General features: G+C 43.1%; 1 protein-coding gene and 1 long non-coding RNA gene across 6 annotated transcripts; one reads left to right on the top strand and one right to left on the bottom strand.

Annotated features, from left to right (window-relative positions):
* Positions 1-580: 580 nt before the first annotated feature.
* Positions 581-8,855, bottom strand: LOC105945951 (coiled-coil domain-containing protein 77-like). 5 transcript variants are annotated; one of them, XM_031892330.1, is made up of 3 exons: positions 8,832-8,855; positions 1,846-1,909; positions 592-1,210 (listed from the first exon to the last, which is right to left on the bottom strand). In XM_031892330.1, exons 2-3 carry the CDS (start codon positions 1,881-1,883, stop codon positions 973-975), a joined length of 276 nt encoding a protein of 91 aa, XP_031748190.1. In that variant the 5' UTR covers positions 1,884-1,909; positions 8,832-8,855; the 3' UTR covers positions 592-972. The 5 variants fall into 5 exon arrangements, 4 of the variants coding, with proteins under 4 accessions (XP_031748190.1, XP_031748191.1, XP_031748192.1 ...); XM_031892331.1 differs by lacking the exon at positions 8,832-8,855 and adding an exon at positions 7,961-7,979; XM_031892332.1 differs by lacking the exon at positions 8,832-8,855 and adding an exon at positions 3,130-5,007.
* LOC116407034 lies at positions 6,533-7,940 on the top strand. The gene is made up of 3 exons (XR_004220008.1): positions 6,533-6,606; positions 7,637-7,672; positions 7,805-7,940. It is a non-coding gene; the product is annotated as an uncharacterized LOC116407034 (long non-coding RNA).
* Positions 8,856-25,263: the final 16,408 nt, after the last annotated feature.

The following is a 25,263-nucleotide window of genomic DNA, read 5'->3' as shown; positions in this document are numbered from 1 at the left end:
CCGATATCCCCACCTACGGGTGGGCGATATCGGGGACCATTTAGGTAAAAAAAATAATAATACGATCGTTTGGCCCTGGGGCCAGACGATCGGATTATGTGGGCGGCAATGGGGCTGTCGGATCGGGGACCGCATCAACGAGCCGATGCGGTCCCCGATCCGACCAGATTTTCTAACCTGGCCGATCGAGATCTGGCCAATTTCAGGCCAGATATCGGTCGGCCAGGCCGCTCTGCTCTCCCCATACACGGGCCGATTAGCTGCCGAATCGGTCCAAGGGACCGATATCGGCAGCTATAGTCGGCCCGTGTATGGCCACCTTTATACTCTGTATTCTATATATACATAGTAGAGAGGAGCAAACCCTACACCAGTTCAAATGCCCTGGGTGCAGGTTAAATGTAAAAATGTATAGAAGGAGTATCACACACACAGGGGCTTAGTGCAATAAGTGTTATTGAAAAAAGTCATGTATGTGTATGTGTGTGTGTGTGTGTGTGTGTGTGTGTGTATGTGTATATGTATATGTATATATATATATATATATATATATATATATATATATATACATACACACATACACACTATATAGACAAAGTCTATCAAGGGGATTCAGGAAGAGCAGTTAGCGGAGCTAGGGTGATGCGTGGCATATGGCAAAGAGAAACTGGAGAACCACACAAACCATTTGCAGGCAAACATACAATGCTGCCTTGCAGAACTGAGCTCCTAGGTTCAATTCCAGCCAGGGCACTATATGCTTGCGTGGGTATCCTCTAGGAACCCCAGGTTCCTCCCACACTGCAAAACCATACAGGGTTCTGTAAACTCCTGGTAAAAGTGACCACAGTGAATGTGAATTGTAAGCTCCACCGGGACTGATGAAACAATGTACTTAGTGATCTCTGTACAGTGTAGTCGAATACACCAGCGCTATATAAAGGATAATAATAGTTATCAGCAGTATTGCTCTTAGCAAGGGCGCATACTGACCTGCTCCTCAAAGGTAGCTTTGTATTGCTCCAGTTGCTTTACCAGATCCTCGTGTTCCTCATCAAACTCAGCGATCTTCTTGCGGTAATACTCTAACAGCTCTCTGGACGGCCGCAGGAAAGCCAGGCGCTCGTTGATTGGAGGCAGCGGAGTGGAGTCCCCTCGGTTCTTCTGGGTGTGGCTGGAGCTCATGGTGGTATCTTGAAGGGAAGGAGACCTGTAAATAACAAAACCATATAGATAAAATCATACAAGCAGCTCCAACTTTAGGATCACAATTTTGCATTGAGAGCAGCCTATTAAAGGGATGGAATCTGTTACCCAGAATGCTCGGGACCTGGGGTTTTCCAGATTAGGGGTCTTTCTGTAACTTGGTTCTCTATACTACAAATCTATTAAAAAATAATTTAAACATTACATAAACCTAAAAGGATTGTTTATATAGGATTTATTATATCTTAGTAAGAACCAATTACAAGTTACTGTTTTATTACTACAGAGTGTTTTTGGAAAATGTTATTTATTTATTTATAAAGGGGTCTATGCGAGACGGCCTTCCTATAATTCGGAGCTTTCTGGATAACAAATTTCTGGATAATTGATCCTATACCCGTACAAACGATCCAGGGTACTAATTTCTCTGTCAAAAATATGTTACCCATGACATATATATATATATATTACATTCCCAATGATTATGAGTGCGCAAAATCATTGGGAATGGATATTGGATAAAACTAAGTGCAGCACCCGTTTGTGAATTGTGAATGTGGACTGTTTATGGGAGTGCGGACCTTACAGTGTTATATATATATATTTGTTTCTTCTGAAATAAATTGGATTTTGACTTACCTTCCTTCATGCATGCCACGGTGGGGTGAAAAGTCCATATTTTCCAGCCTTTTTCAATTCACAGCTACAGAAAAAAGTGAAGACACACAGAGATTCATTGATAGGAACAAGATAAAGGTGGTAAGTGAATTGCTATAAACGTACAGATGGTTGGCCAGCATGGTCAAAATTGGCCTAACATTCCCTAACCAAACATACTGTAGACTGGTATGGGCAGCTATAGGGTTAAAGCTGGACAATAGGTGGGTAGCCTAACTCTCTTGCTGGGAAATCAGTGAATACAAAGGGTATTTTCTGTATAACCCCCCGGGGGCCAGTGCTGAGGGCAGCAGCTTCAGGGGGTGTCTATATAGGATTTTTAATTTGCCATGGATACATATAAGGGACCTATCATGGCTTATGGGATGCTCAAGGAGAACTAAAGCTTAACTAAAGCAATAGGCTAGCAATGTTTTAGGGTTATGTTTTGGGCTTCTGTACCGGCCCAAGGCAACCACAGCCCTTTAGCAGGTATGATCTGTGCCTTCAAAGATGCCCCCAGCTGCCCCCCATTTTCTTTTCTGCCGATTCCCTGCACTTGCTCTGTGCCGCTCTCAGTTACGGAGCTTAGGGACCAACGGACAATATACTGTATATATAGAATATAAATGCAACAGTATAAAGCTGATTAGTAATTCATTCGGATTCACATAACATTGCAGTTCTGAAACCAGTGCAATTAGAAACAGAATGTAATAATCAGACCTGTAGCATCAGTTTATAGGACAGGCCAGCCTCATTTTCTGCTTGATAATTTGTAATGGCCTCTCAACAGCTGCTACTATTGCTCTGTGAGGCTACAGTTTATTTGTTATTTATACTTTATATTACGTATCTTTCCATTCAGCCCCTCTCCTATTCATATATCAGTCTTTCATTCAAACCACACCCTGGTTGCTAAGGTAATTTGGATCCTAGCAACCAAGTAACTTCTGAAACTCCAAGCTGGAAAGCTGCTGAACAGAAACTTAAATAATTAATAAAAATTGAAGACCAATTGAAAATTGTTTCAGAATATTACTCTCTATATCAGGGGTCCCCAACCTTTAAATCCATGAGCCACATAAAGTGGGGAACAAAAAAAGCACAATAAAAGCTCTGGGGGTGCCAAATAAGAGCTACGATTGGTTAGGGGGTCAAGTGCGGGGTATGGCATATTATTTAGCATACAGACCTATCCAATGGCGCTATAGCTGTGCATAAATGTATATAACCCCTGCCCCCCAGATGTCACACTGTACGTACCTGTACCCCACCTTACGAGCTCTGTTACAAGGTACTACGCGGGTCCCCTACCGCCAGATGCCTTCCTCTCAACTGCACCATCCAAACAACCCGCCTCCGCAAGCTTAACCAATCACGCACCCAGGTCAATACAGAACCATTGAAGCATCCAATCAGCTAGGGCAATACTTGAGTCAGCCGGCCCTCCCGCCAGGTGTCTTCTGGGAATTGTAGTTTTTTCTATTACAGCTTGACGGCGCTACCCACATGTGTTTAAACTACAATTCTCTCAGGTTGCGTTAGATTCAAAAACGCATTGTGTCATAATGACTTTACCTTCACGCAATATATGTATTATAATTGTTTATTATCATTATTGATGTAAGATTTACCAGACTTTCCCTCTACATACAGTCTGTAAATGGCTACTCTGGCAATGACTGGTCTCAGGAATTGATATTTTTGATTTCTGGGTCAGCCTAACAGGATCCGAATCACTAAAAAAATGAGCAACCAATCAGGTTCCTTCATCTTCCTTTTTATCTAATCATTAAAGCTAATGTTTGAATGGTGGCAATAACTTTACTGTTGAATTTGTTTTTATTTAATTTTTTTGCACCAAGTGATTTGCACCTTTCCCATCATGGATGTATATCTTGCCAAAAGATGGGCCGGGGGGGTTGACAGACGGGCTGGGCCAGCGTTAGTCCAAGTCTCGCGCGAGAGTCGGCAGGCAAGATTAAAAAGACCAACGGGCCAGATTAAAAAGACCAACGGGACGGATGTGGCCCGCGGGCCGCAGTTTGCCCACCCCTGATTTAGCCACTGGTTCTGTTCCTTATACAGGGGCACTTCTGCCATGGGATAAGGTGAAAACATTGGGTGCTCCAAACTAGCAATTTGACTCCCACTGCACCCTCTAAAATGTATGTGCTGGGGTGCCATTGGCTATATTACACTAATGTAAAATGCAGATCCGCACCCCATACCTTATATAAGACACAAGGTCAGAGGTGCAGGTGTTCTGCCTGGTACAGCCAGATACATGTACATTTGTTAGTATGTAAACCAAAGGCAGATTTGTATAGCCAGGGCCAGATTTCATTATAATGTGCCCCTAGTATACTGGGAAGGTGCTTCCATAGTCTTTATTTGATTTTAAATGAAAACAAATTAAAACTCATTAAACATTGTCCAATCCATCGCTGCCATAAAACCATCCAGAAAATATATATTTCTCTAATTCCAGGTCCTCAGTGATCCAGTCCTAATACTACTGCCCACTGAGACCAGGGAGGGGATCAGGGAATACACACAGGAGAAGCGGAGTAAAACTGGAAAGGATCATTCATTTATCTCTGAAAGAATCGCACATGTTCAGGAAATAGCAGCGGTGTACAACTATCAGAAAGGAGCCCCAACCTTTCTTACTCGTGAGCCACAGTCACATGTAAAGAGACATGCACATGCACCCAATACACCTGCAAGTCAGTTAGGCTAGGCTGTGGGGGGCAATAGGGTACATGGCAGGGGCCACACGTACAAGGCAATGCTCTGGGTACACAATAAGCTATGTATGTACTGCCCATCTAAGGGCAAACAAAGCCCATAAAAAGCTCACTCGTCAAAAGGGTACTATTCCCCTTTAACAGCAGCGCCTGTCATGTGATGTCACTGGGATGAGAGCTGCCTTCCCACTAGGAAAGGTTCAAGTATCAAATTTCAAGCTTCTTGTCATAATCAAATAACAAAGATGCATCATTACTGTAATGAAAGTGACAGTTGGTACAGTCCATGGTTGCCATGGTAGTGAGAGGTAAGCGTGCATCACCTTTGCTCCACTATTTACACAGTGGAGCAAAGAAATTGTGATGTCAATGTGATGTCAATGTGATGTCAATGTGATGGGAGCTGCCTTCACTCTAGGAAAGTGACAGTTGGTACAGTCCGTTGGTTGCCATTGCAGTGAGAGGTAAGCGTGCATCTCCTCTGATAGATTTTTTGCCTAAAAACCCTTATTTTAGCTAAAAAGAGGGGCAATAGTTGGGTGACTCCCCCCCCCAGACTAGGGGATGTTGCTCCTGTCAACGATTTTAGTGAATTTGGAGAATTGTCCCCTAAAATGGGCTTTGCAGGCGCCTTTACTCCCAGCGCTGGTTGGGAGACACAGACCCAGGGTTGGGCAGTACTGACAGGCTGCTAAGAGTTTTGCCCCTCTGCCCCCGGGTATCTGCCCTGCCCTTATGTACCAGCCTTAATGTGTAACTGAATGTAAGGCAATAAATACCAATACGTTTCCCTATTACAGAATACTGAGTGTCAGTAAGCGTGAGATTTGGGGGGAACACTTTGAATGGGGCCCCTGACCCAATGTTGCACCTTAAAAGGGTAAATGCATTATCCGTGAAGCTGACTTGCCCTTTTTATTCCCGTCTCTATACAGATTGCTGCAGTGAGCGACTCTGCGACGGTGCTTATCCAGTTTTTTTGGATAATTTTTTTTTTCTGGCTTCTCCTCAATTCACATTTTCCACCCTTAGTGAACGAGCCTAGAGGAGAGCCAGAACCTATTGAGGGGGCCCCTTAGGGTTCCCCGGCCCTGGGCCGGCCGGCCAGCCCCCCCCGTTCCATCTGTTTTTTCTCTGGAGCTTCATATGAGAGGTAATGTAGCAAATCCAGTTTATGATTTCTCCTACAGCAAGTCTCCCCCGCATCAAAAATTAACTGTACATAGAACACAGTACAGGTATAGGACCTGTTATCCAGAATGCTCAGGACATGGGGTAGTCCGGATAAGGGATCCTTCTGTAATTTGGATCTCCATACCATAAGTCTGCTAAAAATCATTTAAAAATTGAATAAACCCAATAGGGCTGTTCTGCCCCAATAAGGGGTAATTATATCTTAGTTGGGACCAAGTAAAGGTACTGTTTTATTATTACAGAGAAAAGGGAATAATTTAACCATTAAATAAACCCAATAGGGCTGTTCTGCCCCAATAAGGGGTAATTATATCTTAGTTGGGATCAAGTACAGGTACTGTTTTATTATTACAGAGAAAAGGGAAATCAGTTTTAAAATTCTGAATTATTTGACTAAAATAGAGTCTATGGGAGAAGGGATTTCCGTAATTCAGAGCTTTATGGATAATGGGTTTCCGGATATGGGGTCCGATACCTGTACAGATAAAAAGGAAATCATACCTGTATTGGGAAATGCTAAAGTGATGTTTTTCATTTTGTCTTCATAGAAACAACATGTTCAAGCGGCTGAAGTGCTGTTTCTCTTGCTTCGGCAAGGTAAGGGCTTCATCTCTTTCTGCTGTAACAGGACATATTTCATTCTGTGGGAAACTTCATGTGTCACTGAATACTCACTCCTCCATTTATTGCATTATAGTTTTCCTATTTGTGCTTTTATTTTCTCTGATAAAACTTTTTTTCTTCATTACAGAGGAAACGAAAGCGGGCAGATGATCCAACGCCAGAATCTGCCATGGTAAGAACTGGGCAACATCATTTCCTAAACACCATTTTCCTACCTACTTGTGTTATCAAAGCCGTGTTATTTCCTTGCCTATAGATTTCTATGCACAATAACCTTGATGAGGCTGCACTATGTACACAGGGACCCATTTACAGGTTAGGGACCCATTATCCAGAATGCTCAGGACCTAGGGTTTTCCGGATAAGAGGTCTTTCCGTAATTCGGATCTCATACCTAAAGTCGGCTAAAACATTATTTAAACAGTAATTAAACCCAATAGAATTGTTTTGCCCCCAATAAAGGGTAATTATATCTTAGTTGGGATCAAGTACAGGTACTGTTTTATTATTACAGAGAAAAGGGAATTATTTAACCATTAAATAAACCCAATAGGGCTGTTCTGCCCCCAATAAGGGGTAATTATATCTTAGCTGGGATCAAGTAGAGGTACTGTTTTATTATTACAGAGAAAAGGGAATCATTTAACCATTAAATAAACCCAATAGGGCTGTTCTGCCCCCAATAAGGGGTAATTATATCTTAGTTGGGATCAAGTACAGGTACTGTTTTATTATTACAGAGAAAAAGGAAATGATTTTTAAAAATGTGAATTATTCAATTAAAATGGTGTCTATGGGAGATGGCCTTTCCGTAATTCGGAAATGTCTGGATAATGGGTTTCCGGATAAGGGGTCGAATACCTGTACTAAGGTTTCCTGAGAAAAGCTTGCAATTCTTTACGTTTTGTTTTTATTTTGTCTTGAAAACTTTAAGATAATTTAGAGTACTTTCTCTGAAAATTCGAGATTTTCTTTTTAAAAACCATAAACGTATAAAACTTTATATGACTTTTTTTGACTGGCAAAAAGTGCGCCAGGTTTAAGCTGGTACCATCATTTGGACCTGGCAACGCCGTTTGCCACATGAGTAATAAATAATTCAATAATAAAACACCTGTCCCTGTATATTACATATAACTGATTTTAACTTCTTTCTAAAAAGCTCAGTTAATTTGATAACTTGACTTTTATCTCTTTACCAGGAACAACCAGAAATCCCTGGCAAAAACACCTGCCAAGTAAGTAGTAAAAAATATACATGAAATGGTTTGGTTTTTGGTAGTTTAGTGAATTTGTATTGTACCGGGTCTTTTTTAGATACCAAACTACAGAGTTATAGTAAACTGATCAGGTAACTTTATTTCTCTTAGGAGGAGAATACAGAGCCAGACTTGAAGCCGGCGATAGAGAACTGCCGGGTAAGCGTAAGAGAGGGGAGGAGAGAAGGGGCAAATGAAAATCACCCTATATTTTATACAAGACTGTATATTAGCTTCTTTATTACAACGAGCACATTTTTCTCTTACCTTTTCTTTAATCAGGAGACTCCAGAAATCCTGGACATGAAGATCTGTCAGGTAAGGAAAAATAATAGGGTCACAACAGAGAAAGACATTTTAGATTCACTTTGGGGGAGGCAATTTGTTAGGTACCGACGACTTCAGCGTTGGTGAGTCTGTCCCACCTCCTTATTATGCCCTGTGTTACACAGCAACATACACCTTCTATTTCTCATATATTTATATCAAATAACACTTTCCCACACTTTGCTTGACTTTCAGCCTTGAGAAATATTTTTACAATCTTTATTTCTGTCTTAAACAGGATGAAGAAGTGACTGGGCAGGAGAGCCCCGACACCGGCCCCTGCCACTCACAGGTAAGCAGAAAATAACACATGAATGAAAAAGATGCATTTTTATCATCTTCTCTGCTGATCTGAGGTTTTCTTTCTTAACCAGGAACCCTTGGAAGAGCAGGAGGACCCTCCAATCAACACCTGCGAGGTACGGGGGCCTAAATGTTTGCAGGGGTCCCAATGTGTTTTTATTTGAGCTACAGGGTTCATGAATAATATCTGTAAAGGATAATATTCATATTTACCTAACAGGGAACCTTATCTACTAACATAGTGTAACTGAGGCTAACTTGCCCAAATGCAGTTGCCCATACCAACCAGTCAGCATCTGTTACTTAGCGGTCTTCTATCTTGTATAAATTAGAAAATGAAAAAAACATGATTGGCTGCTATGATTACATACCCTCATACAATGTAACTCATAGGCTACTGCCGGGGAGGGGAGAGTAGGGGCAAATAAAAATCACCCTATATTTTATGTAAGACTGTATATTAGCTTCTTTAAAACAGAAATAACACTGTGCAACATCTTTCTCTTACCTTTTTTTAATCAGGAGACTCCAGAAATCCTGGACATGAAGATCTGTCAGGTAAGAAAAAATAATAGGGTCACAACAGAGAAAGACATTTTAGATTCACTTTGGGGGGGCAATTTGTTAGGTACCGACAACCAGCGTTGGTGAGTCTGTCCCACCTCCTTATTATGCCCTGTGTTACACAGCAACATACACCTTCTATTTCTCATATATTTATATCAAATAACACTTTCCCACACTTTGCTTGACTTTCAGCCTTGAGAAATATTTTTACAATCTTTATTTCTGTCTTAAACAGGATGAAGAAGTGATTGGGCAGGAGAGCCCTGACACCAGCCCCTGCCACTCACAGGTAAGCAGAAAATAACACATGAATGAAAAAGATGCATTTTTATCATCTTCTCTGCTGATCTGAGGTTTTCTTTCTTAACCAGGAACCCTTGGAAGAGCAGGAGGACCCTCGAATCAACACCTGCGAGGTACGGGGGCCTAAATGTTTGCAGGGGTCCCAATGTGTTTTTATTTGAGCTACAGGGTTCATGAATAATATCTGTAAAGGATAATATTCATATTTACCTAACAGGGAACCTTATCTACTAACATAGTGTAACTGAGGCTAACTTGCCCAAATGCAGTTGCCCATACCAACCAGTCAGCATCTGTTACTTAGTGGTTTTCTATCTTGTATAAATTATAAAATAAAAAAAATATGATTGGCTGCTATGATTACATACCCTCATACAATGTAACTCATAGGCTACTGCCGGGGAGGGGAGAGTAGGGGCAAATAAAAAATAACCCCATATTTTATGCAAGACTGTATATTAGCTTTTTTAAAATGGAAATTACAACGTGCAACATCTTTCTCTTACCTTTTTTAATCAGGAGACTCCAGAAATCGTCGACACGGAGAGCTGTCAGGTAAGGAAAAATAATAGGGTCACAATAGAGAAATAAATTTTAGATTCACTTTGGGGGGGCAATTTGTTAGGCACCGACGACTTCCCAAACTTTTGCTTGGGAAAAGCTATAATGCACAAACTGATACCATTTATTAAATGTACTTGCATTTTACTGTCTTTTAACCAGGATTGTGAAGAACCAGCTGAGGCGAGCAGCTACAAGGTAATAACCAATGAGAGAAAAAAGACACTGATCATAATTCATTATATAATTAAAGTAATAAAATTGATTTATTTGATTATATTCTCTACTGAATTGAGTTGATCTTATACAATGATGTTTTCTTGTTTAACTAGGAACCCTTGGAAAGCTGTGAGGAACCTCAGCTAGAGACGTTTGAGGTAAGCAGCAATGAATTGTATTTTGAATGATCATTTTGCCCTCAATATAACATTATAGCTTTTTAAACCTATTTGGGGCCCTACATCTCCCAAACTCCTATATAGGCCCCATTCCACCCATGCCTAAATGTTAGTTGTTTCTTAACAGAAAGGCCAGAGCCAAATGTAACAACCATCCACCCCACTACGTAGCTCTGATTTATGGGTAATGCAAATGTAGATGTTTGGGTGTTGCATTTCTTCTTTAATTGTGGGTACAGTTCATTTATTAACATATATTAACAATAGAAAAAGATATTTTAAAAGAATATCAAATGCAGATTCACTTTGGGGAGGCAATTTGTTGACTTCAGCGTTGGTGAGTCTGTCCCACCTCCTTATTATGCCCTGTGTTACACAGCAACATACTCCTTCTATTTCTCACATATTTATATCAAATAACACTTTTACACACTTTGCTTTTAGCCATAAAAATTTGTTTTACAATATTTTTCTGTTTTAAACAGGAGGAAGACGTGACTGGGCAGAAGAGCCCCGACACCGGCCCCTGCCACTCACAGGTAAGCAGAAAATAACACATGAATGAAAAAGATGCATTTTTATCATCTTCTCTGCTGATCTGAGGTTTTCCTTCTTAACCAGGAACCCTTGGAAGAGAGTGGAGACCCTCCAATCAACACCTGTGAGGTACGGGGGCTAAAAAGTTTGCAGGGGTCCCAATGTGTTTTTATTTCAGCTACAGGGTTCATGAACAATATCTGTAAAGGATAATAATCACATTTACCTAACAGGGAACCTTATCTACTAACATAGTTTAACTGAGGCTAACTTGCCCAAATGCAGTTGCCCATACCAACCAGTCAGCATCTGTTACTTAGCGGCCTTCTATCTTGTATAAATTAGAAAATGAAAAAACTATGATTGGCTGCTATGATTACATCCACTCATACAATGTAACTCATAGGCTACTGCCAGGGAGGGGAGAGTAGGGGCAAATAAAAATCCCCCTGTATTTTATGCAAGACTGTATATTAGCTTCTTTATTACAACGTGAAACATCTTTCTCTTACCTTTTCTTTATTAAGGAGACTCCAGAAATCCTGGAACCGGACATCTGCCAGGTAAGAAAAAATAATAGGGTCACAATAGAGAAAGACATTTTAGATTCACTTTGGGGGAGCAATTTGTTAACACAGGCTGGGAATCCGACCCCATGTCCCTAAATACTTGATGTGCCGGCGCCCCGAGCCATTGCGCTGCCTTGGGTTTAGGCAAACAGAGTGGATTTTGGTGGGAAACTCCTGAGTATAGCTCCAGCCAACACAATGGCTCCAGGTGCAGGCACAGCAATAAGCTTTTTGGGGTACAGGGGGAAGATATTCAGCCTGAGTTTAATCTCAGGCCGAGAATCCACCACATCTGCCATTCCCCCTATACAAGTAAATAAGCACCACTCTGTCGGGCTCATTTACAGCCTCAAGTTGTGGTTGAGCAAAAAATGGTGCAGTTATTGCTTAAACTGATACCATTTATTAAATGTACTTGCATTTTTCTGTCTTTTATCCAGGATTGTGAAGAACCAGCTGAGGCGAGCAGCTACAAGGTAATAACCAATGAGAAGAAAAAGACACTGATCATAATTCATTATATAATTAAAGTAATTGAACAGATTTATTTGATCATATTCTCTACTGAATTGAGTTGATCTTATACAATGATGTTTTCTTCTTTAACTAGGAACCCTTGGAAAGCTGTGAGGAACCTCAGCTAGAGACCATTGAGGTAAGCAGCAATGAATTAAATACCAAACAAAAAAAGCCACTTTGAGTTGGCAATTTAAGCCCCTCTGACTAACACTAACATTGGGGGGGTTAGGTTCTGCAGAGTTTGCAGCCACCAATCAAATGCACAAGTAAGGGAGCAGGGAGCCACTGGGGCTCTGTACTTACTAATGTTGCCAAACTGTATTTATATTTCCCAGGAGTCACCGATGGAAACTGGCCCCGACACCGGCCAAACAGAGAGCTCAGCAACAAAACTGAGTGAGAAGAAGGTGGAGGAAATTAAGGAGGTTTGAGCTGAATTTAATACTTTTCTCTCAATATATCATTAAACCATTTTAAACCTATTCGGGCCCCGTGCAGGCCCCCAATCCCACCACATCATACAAACTCTTATGTAGGCCCCATTCCACTCTTACCTGAATGTTAAATGCACAAGTGCTCAGTGGGGCAGTTGGTCACCACTTTTTGCCTCCGTTACAGCCTCTCAGACCTTCCACATCTCTCTTTGCCCTTCTAGAACATGCAGACTAAAGCCAAGATCCAGGCTTCACTATACATAGTCCTGCAATCAGAGGATTTTTTCATACAGAGGGTTCTCCGTTAGCTGGGGATTTACTTTAAGAATGAATGAATCCTTTCCTTGTTCTACAAAATATAATGTTAGCAGTTGCGCAAAATGAGTTGCTCTGATTAAACCCTTTTTTTTCTCTTCCTCAGGAGGATAACATCACCCCACTCTCGGAGAAATACCCAGTAAGTAGCTGTAAAGCTGTATTTTGCCACAACATTCACAGTTTGGCTTCCATTTTCCAGCCCAAAGCCTTCCACCCTGTTTCACAAGTTCCTCCTATACCTTCTGTGCTTCTCTCATGTTACAAAGGTTATTTGTCCAGCTGAATAATATTAGTTTGATTATCACATTTTCAAATACAATGTTATTTTTCAGGAGCCCGGGAGGTATTTGAAACTAGGGGAGCCAATCGGGCAGGACCCCAACGGAGTCGTCTACATTGTAAGATATTTTATTCAGTGTTAAAATGAGGCATTTTGTGTCATTCTTTTGGGTAATTCTGTCCATTGGTTGTGCTCTCTACAGCTTTGTTCTTTCCATATTTACATGCTACTGTATAGCTTTTTGCTTTCCCATAGCGTTCCGTTAGTAATGATCACTGAGCTTCTTTCCCTACTTTTGTAACAGGGATGGCACCAAAGAAAACAACTGGAAGTGGCCATTATAATAATTAAACATCAGAAGGTAATGTGTCTTCATGATTACTCTAATTAGATACTAATTAGTATTTTGTTATACCTACATTATAGTTATCAGTAGAAAGAGAACTTGCTAACCAAATACAGTCAGTGAAATACCCTGGCCCCTAATAACTATGTAACAGTAAAATAACAAATGCAGTTTGATATAAAAGAACACAAGGGGTCTCGGTCATATTATACAATACTCAAGTAGGGATATTACAAAGCTGTCATTTTTCATAACGACAAGTTAGGTTGGGGTGTTTGAAACTGTTATTGTATCCATTTTATTTACCTTGTTTCTTTTGTTTGAAACTAGAAGCAACAGGAGATCAAGAAAGAAGTCGAAATCCTGCAAATTGTATCTGGCCACCAAAACATCGTCGACTTCTATGGGGCCTTTTATCATAAGGCCTCATCAAAACATGGAGGACTATGGGTAAGGAAGTGTTGATTCAGAGAGGTTACACATTTATGCAGCAAACATGCCAATTGTAACTGATCTAATACACAAGCTAGCATTTTGGATCCATACATGATCCAGTTTGGTAAGAAAGAGTCAGATTTAGCTGATACTGCAGTCCCCCCAAGACTTAAAGCCACAAAGCCTTTTCCTCGGGTTCCCAATAAAATTGTAGGTAACTAAAATAGTTGGCCAAATATTCTTTCTTTATCTTCTAGATTGCTACAGAGCTTTGTACCGGTGCGACTGTAGAAGAGCTAATTGCCACCAAAAGGACCTTAGGCGAAAGATGGATCGCCTATATTTGCAAGAGTGTGATAACGGTAGGTCACCTGTTAAACTCCTTCCTGCTATTCTCATATTTCTAATTAATCAAAGAGTACAAAATATTTATATACTTACTTTTGCTTTCTTGATTTCTCAGGGCCTTAACCATCTGGAAGAGAAGAATATAATCCATCACGACATCAAGCCCGAACACATTGTCATCTCCTCATCCGGAGAAGTGAAGATCGGTAAGCGACACAAGGATATTTTTTTCTCCGTGGTGTTTACTGCTGGCTTGTATTTCTAACTAAACATTAACATTCCTGCTTTTGTCATACAATTTTAGGCGAGTTTTGCTTTGCGACCATCGGAGGAAGGAGCGCCAGCACTTCGGGGACCATGGCATACATGGCTCCGGAAGTACTGGCTCATTTTGCCCAAAACAGCGGCGAATATGACCATAAGGTATTGTCATGTCTTCTCTCTCTTTTTAGCTTAGAGTTAGGGGCATATTTAGCAAAATGTGAGATTACACAGAAAAACTCACTTTCTATTCATTCCTATGGGATTTTTAGAAGCCAATTTATCAATGAATGAAAGTTAGAACTCACCATTTGATAAATACACTTCTAAAAATCCCATAGAAAGGAATAGAACGTGGGCGAGTTTTATATATTAAGCTTTAAACTATGTCACTTACACAGGGTGAACTGCGTGTAAATGTTCCACTCGCTTTACTTACCCCTCTCATAACAGAGAATCCAGAGCCGTAATGTGGTTTCTGTGATACGAGAATCTGAAATGAGAGAGTGAAATGCATTTTAAGTGCAGGACACAAGAATAATAGAAACCAACTCCATTAGACTGCTTATGCTTTATGGGGATGTCACACTCCATGTAACACTCCAGACTCTCAGTTTGGGGTATTTGGGGACATTTTCTAGACATAAAAGTCACAGCAATTCACTACTGGATTATAGGCTTCTAATGGATTTGTTATTGTGCAAGCCAAATAGAATCACTATCAGGGTGTTGGTGGATAGGTATCAGAAGTATCCAAATCATCTGCAACTGCAATTATTTTCATGTACTCTGTGTATAATCTTCTCTAATACTCGTCTTTTCCCCCATATTGTAATATCCAGGCTGACATCTGGTCACTAGGGATTGCAGCCATTCAAATGGCGGAAGGACATCTCCGTAAGTAAACCCTAGAGTGTGTGTGTGTGTGTGTGTACTGTACTGCATGTAGAACTGTTAGTAGAATGGGCAGGGGGCATTTATGTGTCACGCCGTAACATAAATATTACTATTATAGAGTAAATATTAAAAACAAAGGGGCCGATTAACTAACATTTGAATTTCCTGTGTTTCAATAATACACAATTTTTTGAGGCAAAGAAACTGGAATTTGACTTTTCAAACCTGAAAATGTACCCATTTAATAAGAGTTTAAAACAGAAATTTAAAGAACTGGTAACTAAAACCTGGCAAGTACATTTGTAGGTCAATGAGGAAATAATATTTCCCATTTTTAAGCTATTTAAATATGCAAGGTTTGGTAATAACTTATTTCCCGATTCCCAATTCAATTTTGCAAACATGCCGGTTGAGAAAAAAAAATACACACACAATTGAGTTAGAGAATTTACAGGATTCAAAAAAGCTTAAATATGCCAATTTAAGCAAATCGCCCCCAAATGTTGTATTCATCAGTCATCATGTTTATGTGTTGTATCTTTCCATCCCAGCATTCAGAAGACTTCCCAAGCAGAAGCTGATCCAGAGAATAACAACCGGTCCCATTCCATCATTATCATCAAGGGGCAATTGGTGAGTCCCTTTCACTAGAATAGCAAAAGGCAGCAAGAGGGTAGAATAGGCAGTTAGGTGGGGAGGGTGGGGAAATGGAATAGGCAGTTAGGTGGGGAGGGTGGGGAAATGGAATAGGCAGTTAGGTGGGGAGGGTGGGGAAATGGAATAGCCAGTTAGGTGGGGAGGGTGGGGAAATGGAATAGGCAGTTAGGTGGGGAGGGTGGGGAAATGGAAAGCGTGTAAGAAGGTGTGTGAATGAGTCAGGAAAGGTGGAGAAATGGGCAAGGTAGACTTTATGGTGAGGGGGACATTGGGATATGACATAAAGTAAGGATGGGGAAGGGATAAATGGGAAATAAGTGAGGGCAGGTAAATGCTGTGAGATGCCATAGGCAGTGGCTATTTATTGGGCTGGGGGGCTGTTTTGGCCTCTGTGGATATGAAATGCCAGGGCCTATTTTGTATCCCAGTCCGGGCTGAAATAAGGGTGAAGGTGATGCGTAATATGTGTAGCTCTATGCGCAAACGCAGACTCTCGTGCTGAGCTTGAGCTCTTGGGGCCGGTATCTGGCAGCCAATACAAGCCGGGCTAAGATATAGGCAAAACCAGAGAGACAGTAATTTGGTCACAGGTAAATGTACCCTTATAATTCAGGGTTCATAAGTAAGTGCAATAGCCCCCCATTTCAGGCAGAGCAGTGGAACCCTTAGAAGGGAAGGGGCTCACCCCCTATTGCTGCCTGTGCTGTGATTGGGTTGGGTACAGAGCGGCAGGATCAGGGAGTCGTCACACTGTGAACTCTGGGAAATGTAACACAAACAATTATCATTTTACCACCGTTTTTTTTCCAGGAGTGACGAGTTCCGCTTCTTCATCAGCGAGTGCCTGCAGAGAGACCCAGGCAGGAGACCATCTGCAAGGCAGCTCCTCACGCACCCTTTCATTGCCGAGCTCCGGGGTGAAAGGGGGGTGCAGAGGAATATCGCCCAACACCTGCACAGAGGTAGGGGAACTGCTCATTCTCATTATAGTTCATGTGATGCACAGACTGTAATCATTTACTGTTCCCATTCCTACAATATTCTCCTGCTTTCCTACATACAATATCATTCTATAACTAAAGCCACCAAGAATAAAGACTAAGATTGGATTAGGGCAGAGCTCACTAAACTGGGCTAAATCTACAGGAGAGACAAACATCTGAGAGGGGAGAACATGTTATTATTAGACAGTTGTAGTTGGCCTTTAAATTAGCAGCAAAAGGGAACGTGATATAAAACATGCATATAAATGCAAAGAGTAACAAGGAACAAATTGCAGAATTATTATATACTCACCTACTCCATGGATAACACTGAACAATCTCTCCTTAGGAACGAGGCACTGAAACGAGAACAACGAGGCAGCCATCGGGGGAGGGTCGGGGGCATAAATAGGGGGCCTAATTACCATCCTTGGGCCCCCACAAACATCTTTAACATCGTGGTCCCGATGGCAGCCCTCCATGTTCTCTTCATCAGGGAAACAGCATCTTCTAATATCTAGTAGAATTAAGTCTAAAACAACTGGACTTTTCTGAGTTTTTCTTGAAAACGTTTCACCACTCATCCGAGTGGCTTCTTCAGTTCAAATGACTGGTAGGGAATTCCCCGGTATTTAAACTCTTGATGGTAGTAGAGTCACAGACATCCAATCACAATGGTTCCATTGAACTTGTTCAGTTAGGTGTTAGCTGAAACTGACAGGTGTAAGAAGGTATGATCCAATCACAATGGTACCAAGATTCTCATTGATGAAGGTGTTAATCCTTCAAAGTACATGACTGGAAGTGTGAACTGTTGTGAAACTGCCGGGGTAAGGATGTCAACGCGCCATTGTATGTTGGTGACAAGCGGTGTCTCAGGCCCCCTCCTCTGTTCAGGGATGGTTTTTCCAGGTTGGCATAAATGGCCTCTTTCACACCTCTTTCAAACCATCTGTCCTCTCGGTCCAAAATATGCACGTTACTGTCCTCAAAAGAGTGACCTTTTTCTTTGAGGTGTAGATAGACCGCTGAGTCTTGTCCTGAGGAGTTTGCCCGCCTATGTTGGGCCATTCTCTTACAGAGAGGTTGTTTTGTCTCCCCAATGTATAAGTCTGAGCACTCTTCACTACACTGGACAGCATAGACCACATTACTTTTCATGTGCTTGGGTGTTGGGTCTTTCGGGTGCACCAGCTTCTGTCTCAGGGTGTTGCTGGGTTTGAAAAACACAGGAATGCGATGTTTGTTGAAAATTCTCCTAAGTTTTTCTGATGTTCCAGCAACATATGGAATGACTATGTTGTTTCGCCTGCTGTGTTCCTCCCTTCTGTTTGTAGGTCTGGTCTTTCTGTTGGTCTTTGATTTGGTTTTGATGAAGGCCCAGTCTGGGTACCCACAAGTTTTCAGAGCTCCTTTTAGATGTTTATATTCTTTCTCCTTGGCCTCTGCATTGGATGCCACAGTTTCAGCCCGATGATGTAGAGTCCTAATTACACCCAGTTTATGTTCCAAAGGGTGGTGGGAATCACCACCCACACAGACCAGTACTTGCTGTTTGATTCCCACCACCCTTTGGAACATAAACTGGGTGTAATTAGGACTTTACATCATCGGGCTGAAACTGTGGCATCCAATGCAGAGGCCAAGGAGAAAGAATATAAACATCTAAAAGGAGCTCTGAAAACTTGTGGGTACCCAGACTGGGCCTTCATCAAAACCAAATCAAAGACCAACAGAAAGACCAGACCTACAAACAGAAGGGAGGAACACAGCAGGCGAAACAACATAGTCATTCCATATGTTGCTGGAACATCAGAAAAACTTAGGAGAATTTTCAACAAACATCGCATTCCTGTGTTTTTCAAACCCAGCAACACCCTGAGACAGAAGCTGGTGCACCCGAAAGACCCAACACCCAAGCACATGAAAAGTAATGTGGTCTATGCTGTCCAGTGTAGTGAAGAGTGCTCAGACTTATACATTGGGGAGACAAAACAACCTCTCTGTAAGAGAATGGCCCAACATAGGCGGGCAAACTCCTCAGGACAAGACTCAGCGGTCTATCTACACCTCAAAGAAAAAAGTCACTCTTTTGAGGACAGTAACGTGCATATTTTGGACCGAGAGGACAGATGGTTTGAAAGAGGTGTGAAAGAGGCCATTTATGCCAACCTGGAAAAACCATCCCTGAACAGAGGAGGGGGCCTGAGACACCGCTTGTCACCAACATACAATGGCGCGTTGACATCCTTACCCCGGCAGTTTCACAACAGTTCACACTTCTAGTCATGTACTTTGAAGGATTAACACCTTCATCAATGAGAATCTTGGTACCATTGTGATTGGATCATACCTTCTTACACCTGTCAGTTTCAGCTAACACCTAACTGAACAAGTTCAATGGAACCATTGTGATTGGATGTCTGTGACTCTACTACCATCAAGAGTTTAAATACCGGGGAATTCCCTACCAGTCATTTGAACTGAAGAAGCCACTCGGATGAGTGGTGAAACGTTTTCAAGAAAAACTCAGAAAAGTCCAATTGTTTTAGACTTAATTCTACTAGATACTGTATATCATGACCTGGATGAATGCGAATCTTCATAGACAGCATCTTTTAACAACTGCACATGTAAGTTATCGTCTTGTGGGTTAGGGTGGGATGTGGGTTATGGTATTGCGAGTAAGGAGTGGGTTAATGTTTGTGGGTTAGGGTGGGATGTGGGTTATGGTATTGCGGGTAAGGAGTGGGTTAGTGTTTGTGGGTGAGGGTGGGATGTGGGTAATGGTATTGCGGGTCAGGAGTGGGTTAGTGTTTGTGGGTTATAGTGGGATGTGGGTTATGGTATTGCGGGTCAGGAGTGGGCTAGTGTTTGTGGGTGAGGGTGGGATGTGGGTTATGGTATTGCGAGTAAGGAGTGGGTTAATGTTTGTGGGTTAGGGTGGGATGTGGGTTATGGTATTGCGGGTAAGGAGTGGGTTAGTGTTTGTGGGTGAGGGTGGGATGTGGGTAATGGTATTGCGGGTCAGGAGTGGGCTAGTGTTTGTGGGTGAGGGTGGGATGTGGGTTATGGTATTGCGGGTCAGGAGTGGGTTAGTGTTTGTGGGTTATAGTGGGATGTGGGTTATGGTATTGCGGGTCAGGAGTGGGTTAATGTTTGTGGGTTAGGGTGGGATGTGGGTTATGGTATTGCGGGTCAGGAGTGGGTTAATGTTTGTGGGTTAGGGTGGGATGTGGGTTAGGGTATTGCGGGTAAGGAGTGGGTTTGTGTTTGTGGGTTACAGTGGGATGTGGGTTATGGTATTGCGGGACAGGAGTGGGTTAGTGTTTGTGGGTTACAGTGGGATGTGGGTTAGGGTATTGTGGGACAGGAGTGGGTTAGTGTTTGGGGGTTACAGTGGGATGTGGGTTAGGGTATTGCGGGATAGCAGTGGGTTAGTGTTTGTGGGTTACAGTGGGATGTGGGTTAGGGTATTGTGGGACAGGAGTGGGTTAGTGTTTGTGGGTTACAGTGGGATGTGGGTTATGGAATTGCGGGTCATGGTCACAGTAAAGGAACAAATTGCAGAATTATTATATACTCACCTACTCCATGGATAACACTGAACAATCTCTCCTTAGGAACGAAGCACTGAAACATCAACAACGAGGCAGCCATCGGGGGAGGGTCGGGGGCATAAATAGGGGGCCTAATTACCATCCTTGGGCCCCCACAAACATCTTTAACATCGTGGTCCCGATGGCAGCCCTCCATGTTCTCTTCATCATGGATATCAGAATCTTCTAACAACTGCAGGAGTGGGTTAATGTCTTGTGGGTTAGGGTGGGATGTGGGTTATAATATTTGGGGTCAGGAGTGGGTTAATGTTTGTGGGTTACAGTGGGATGTGGGTTATGGTATTGCGGGACAGGAGTGGGTTAATGTTTGTGGGTTACAGTGGGATGTGGGTTAGGGTATTGCGGGACAGGAGTGGGTTAATGTCTTGTGGGTTACAGTGGGATGTGGGTTATGGTATTGCGGGACAGGAGTGGGTTAGTGTTTGTGGGTTACAGTGGGATGTGGGTTATGGTATTGCGGGACAGGAGTGGGTTAGTGTTTGTGGGTTACAGTGGGATGTGGGTTATGGTATTGCGGGACAGGAGTGGGTTAATGTTTGTGGGTTACAGTGGGATGTGGGTTATGGTATTGCGGGACAGGAGTGGGTTAATGTCTTGTGGGTTACAGTGGGATGTGGGTTATGGTATTGCGGGACAGGAGTGGGTTAGTGTTTGTGGGTTACAGTGGGATGTGGGTTATGGTATTGCGGGACAGGAGTGGGTTAGTGTTTGTGGGTTACAGTGGGATGTGGGTTAGGGTATTGCGGGACAGGAGTGGGTTAGTGTTTGTGGGTTACAGTGGGATGTGGGTTAGGGTATTATGGGTCAGGAGTGGGTTAATGTCATGTGGGTTAGGGTGGGATGTGGGTTATGGTATTGCGGGTCAGGAGTGGGTTAGTGTTTGTGGGTTAGGGTGGGATGTGGGTTATGGTATTGTGGGATCAGGAGTGGGTTAATATATATATTTTTTTATAACAATTCTTTTATTGAGTGTAAATGTACATAGTTTGCAGTATATTGTTTCCATTGTCATTTACTTGTTGTACAGAAAGTAAATAAAGTAAATAACAACATAACAATAATAACATTGCAGTGCCTTCTTTGCAGATACCGATGCTATTTGCCATTCAAGCTGTGTTTCTGGTTACTAGCCTGCCCTTCAGGGCCTTAGTGAGATATTGGGGTTACACTGTTACCTTGTGTCTGGGTGTGTAGGTTATTCAAGGGGGGATATGGGGGGTACCTCCCTGACCTGCATATCTTAGGGGGGTTCTGCGTCTATCCATGGTGACCATATTTTATCAAATTTTTGAGGGCACCCTCTCCTTATGTACGTTAGCTTGTATAGGGGTATAGCTTTGTTGATCATGGATTCCCATGCTGCTACTCTAGGGCCATTGAGTGGGTTAATATTTTGTGGGTGAGGGTGGGATGTGGGTTATAGTATTGCGGGACAGGAGTGGATTAGTGTTTGTGGGTTACAGTGGGATGTGGGTTATGGTATTGCGGGAAAGGAGTGGGTTGATATTTGTGGGTTACAGTGGGATGTGGGTTAGGGTATTGCGGGACAGGAGTGGGTTAGTGTTTGTGGGTTACAATGGGATGTGAGTTAGGGTATTGTGGATCAGGAGTGGGTTACAGTGGGATGTGGGATATGGTATTGCGGGTCAGGAGTGGATTAATGTTTGTGGGTTACAGTGGGATGTGGGTTATGGTATTGTGGGTAAGAAATGGGTTAATGTTTGTGGGTTACAGTGGGATGTGGGATATGGTATTGCGGGACAGGAGTGGGTTAGTGTTTGTGGGTTACAGTGGGATGTGGGTTATGGTATTGCGGGACAGGAGTGGGTTAGTGTTTGTGGGTTACAGTGGGATGTGGGTTAGGGTATTATGGGTCAGGAGTGGGTTAATGTCATGTGGGTTAGGGTGGGATGTGGGTTATGGTATTGCGGGTCAGGAGTGGATTAGTGTTTGTGGGTTACAGTGGGACGTGGGTCAGGGTATTGCGGGTCAGGAGTGGGTTACAGTGGGATGTGGGATATGGTATTGCGGGTCAGGAGTGGATTAATGTTTGTGGGTTACAGTGGGATGTGGGTTATGGTATTGTGGGTAAGAAATGGGTTAATGTTTGTGGGTTACAGTGGGATGTGGGATATGGTATTGCGGGACAGGAGTGGGTTAGTGTTTGTGGGTTACAGTGGGATGTGGGTTATGGTATTGCGGGACAGGAGTGGGTTAGTGTTTGTGGGTTACAGTGGGATGTGGGTTAGGGTATTATGGGTCAGGAGTGGGTTAATGTCATGTGGGTTAGGGTGGGATGTGGGTTATGGTATTGCGGGTCAGGAGTGGATTAGTGTTTGTGGGTTACAGTGGGACGTGGGTTAGGGTATTGCGGGTCAGAAGTGGGTTAGTGTTTGTGGGTTACAGTGGGATGTGGGTTAGGGTATTGCGGGACAGGAGTGGGTTAGTGTTTGTGGGTTACAGTGGGATGTGTGTTAGGGTATTATGGGTCAGGAGTGGGTTAATGTCATGTGGGTTAGGGTGGGATGTGGGTTATGGTATTGCGGGTCAGGAGTGGGTTAGTGTTTGTGGGTTAGGGTGGGATGTGGGTTATGGTATTGTGGGATCAGGAGTGGGTTAATATATATATATATATTTTTTTATAACAATTCTTTTATTGAGTGTAAATGTACATAGTTTGCAGTATATTGTTTCCATTGTCATTTACTTGTTGTACAGAAAGTAAATAAAGTAAATAACAACATAACAATAATAACATTGCAGTGCCTTCTTTGCAGATACCGATGCTATTTGCCATTCAAGCTGTGTTTCTGGTTACTAGCCTGCCCTTCAGGGCCTTAGTGAGATATTGGGGTTACACTGTTACCTTGTGTCTGGGTGTGTAGGTTATTCAAGGGGGGGATATGGGGGGTACCTCCCTGACCTGCATATCTTAGGGGGGTTCTGCGTCTATCCATGGTGACCATATTTTATCAAATTTTTGAGGGCACCCTCTCCTTATGTACGTTAGCTTGTATAGGGGTATAGCTTTGTTGATCATGGATTCCCATGCTGCTACTCTAGGGCCATTGAGTGGGTTAATGTTTTGTGGGTGAGGGTGGGATGTGGGTTATAGTATTGCGGGTCAGGAGTGGGTTAATATTTTGTGGGTGAGGGTGGGATGTGGGTTATGGTATTGCGGGACAGGAGTGGATTAGTGTTTGTGGGTTACAGTGGGATGTGGGTTATGGTATTGCGGGAAAGGAGTGGGTTAATATTTGTGGGTTACAGTGGGATGTGGGTTAGGGTATTGCGGGACAGGAGTGGGTTAGTGTTTGTGGGTTACAGTGGGATGTGAGTTAGGGTATTGTGGATCAGGAGTGGGTTACAGTGGGATATGGTATTGCGGGTCAGGAGTGGATTAATGTTTGTGGGTTACAGTGGGATGTGGGTTATGGTATTGTGGGTAAGAAATGGGTTAATGTTTGTGGGTTACAGTGGGATGTGGGATATGGTATTGCGGGACAGGAGTGGGTTAGTGTTTGTGGGTTACAGTGGGATGTGGGTTATGGTATTGCGGGACAGGAGTGGGTTAGTGTTTGTGGGTTACAGTGGGATGTGGGTTAGGGTATTATGGGTCAGGAGTGGGTTAATGTCATGTGGGTTAGGGTGGGATGTGGGTTATGGTATTGCGGGTCAGGAGTGGATTAGTGTTTGTGGGTTACAGTGGGACGTGGGTTAGGGTATTGCGGGTCAGAAGTGGGTTAGTGTTTGTGGGTTACAGTGGGAGGTGGGTTAGGGTATTGCGGGACAGGAGTGGGTTAGTGTTTGTGGGTTACAGTGGGATGTGGGTTAGGGTATTGCGGGACAGCAGTGGGTTAGTGTTTGTGGGTTAGGGTATTGCGGGACAGCAGTGGGTTAGTGTTTGTGGGTTACAGTGGGATGTGGGTTATGGTATTGCGGGACAGCAGTGGGTTAGTGTTTGTGGGTTACAGTGGGATGTGGGTTAGGGTATTGCGGGACAGCAGTGGGTTAGTGTTTGTGGGTTACAGTGGGATGTGGGTTATGGTATTGCGGGACAGCAGTGGGTTAGTGTTTGTGGGTTACAGTGGGATGTGGGTTAGGGTATTGCGGGACAGCAGTGGGTTAGTGTTTGTGGGTTACAGTGGGATGTGGGTTAGGGTATTGCGGGACAGGAGTGGGTTAGTGTTTGTGGGTTACAGTGGGATGTGGGTTAGGGTATTGCGGGACAGGAGTGGGTTAGTGTTTGTGGGTTACAGTGGGATGTGGGTTAGGGTATTGCGGGACAGCAGTGGGTTAGTGTTTGTGGGTTACAGTGGGATGTGGGTTATGGTATTGCGGGACAGCAGTGGGTTAGTGTTTGTGGGTTACAGTGGGATGTGGGTTAGGGTATTGCGGGATAGCAGTGGGTTAGTGTTTGTGGGTTACAGTGGGATGTGGGTTAGGGTATTGCGGGACAGCAGTGGGTTAGTGTTTGTGGGTTACAGTGGGATGTGGGTTAGGGTATTGCGGGACAGCAGTGGGTTAGTGTTTGTGGGTTACAGTGGGATGTGGGTTAGGGTATTGCGGGATAGCAGTGGGTTAGTGTTTGTGGGTTACAGTGGGATGTGGGTTAGGGTATTGCGGGACAGCAGTGGGTTAGTGTTTGTGGGTTACAGTGGGATGTGGGTTAGGGTATTGCGGGACAGCAGTGGGTTAGTGTTTGTGGGTTACAGTGGGATGTGGTTAGGGTATTGCGGGACAGCAGTGGGTTAGTGTTTGTGGGTTACTGATAAAAATCTTTTATCCCGGCTGAGTGATGAGACGACCCATATCCGCAGCCTGAGATACCGGTTCCCATGGATTCCCCAAACGCACCGAACAAGGTTTCCTACGATATCATTGGTGCGCGTATGGGCAGCTTAAGG

Source organism: Xenopus tropicalis, chromosome 8, assembly GCF_000004195.4.
Source record: "Xenopus tropicalis strain Nigerian chromosome 8, UCB_Xtro_10.0, whole genome shotgun sequence".
Lineage (NCBI taxonomy): Eukaryota > Metazoa > Chordata > Amphibia > Anura > Pipidae > Xenopus > Xenopus tropicalis.
This window is presented reverse-complemented; position numbering and strand designations above follow the sequence as displayed.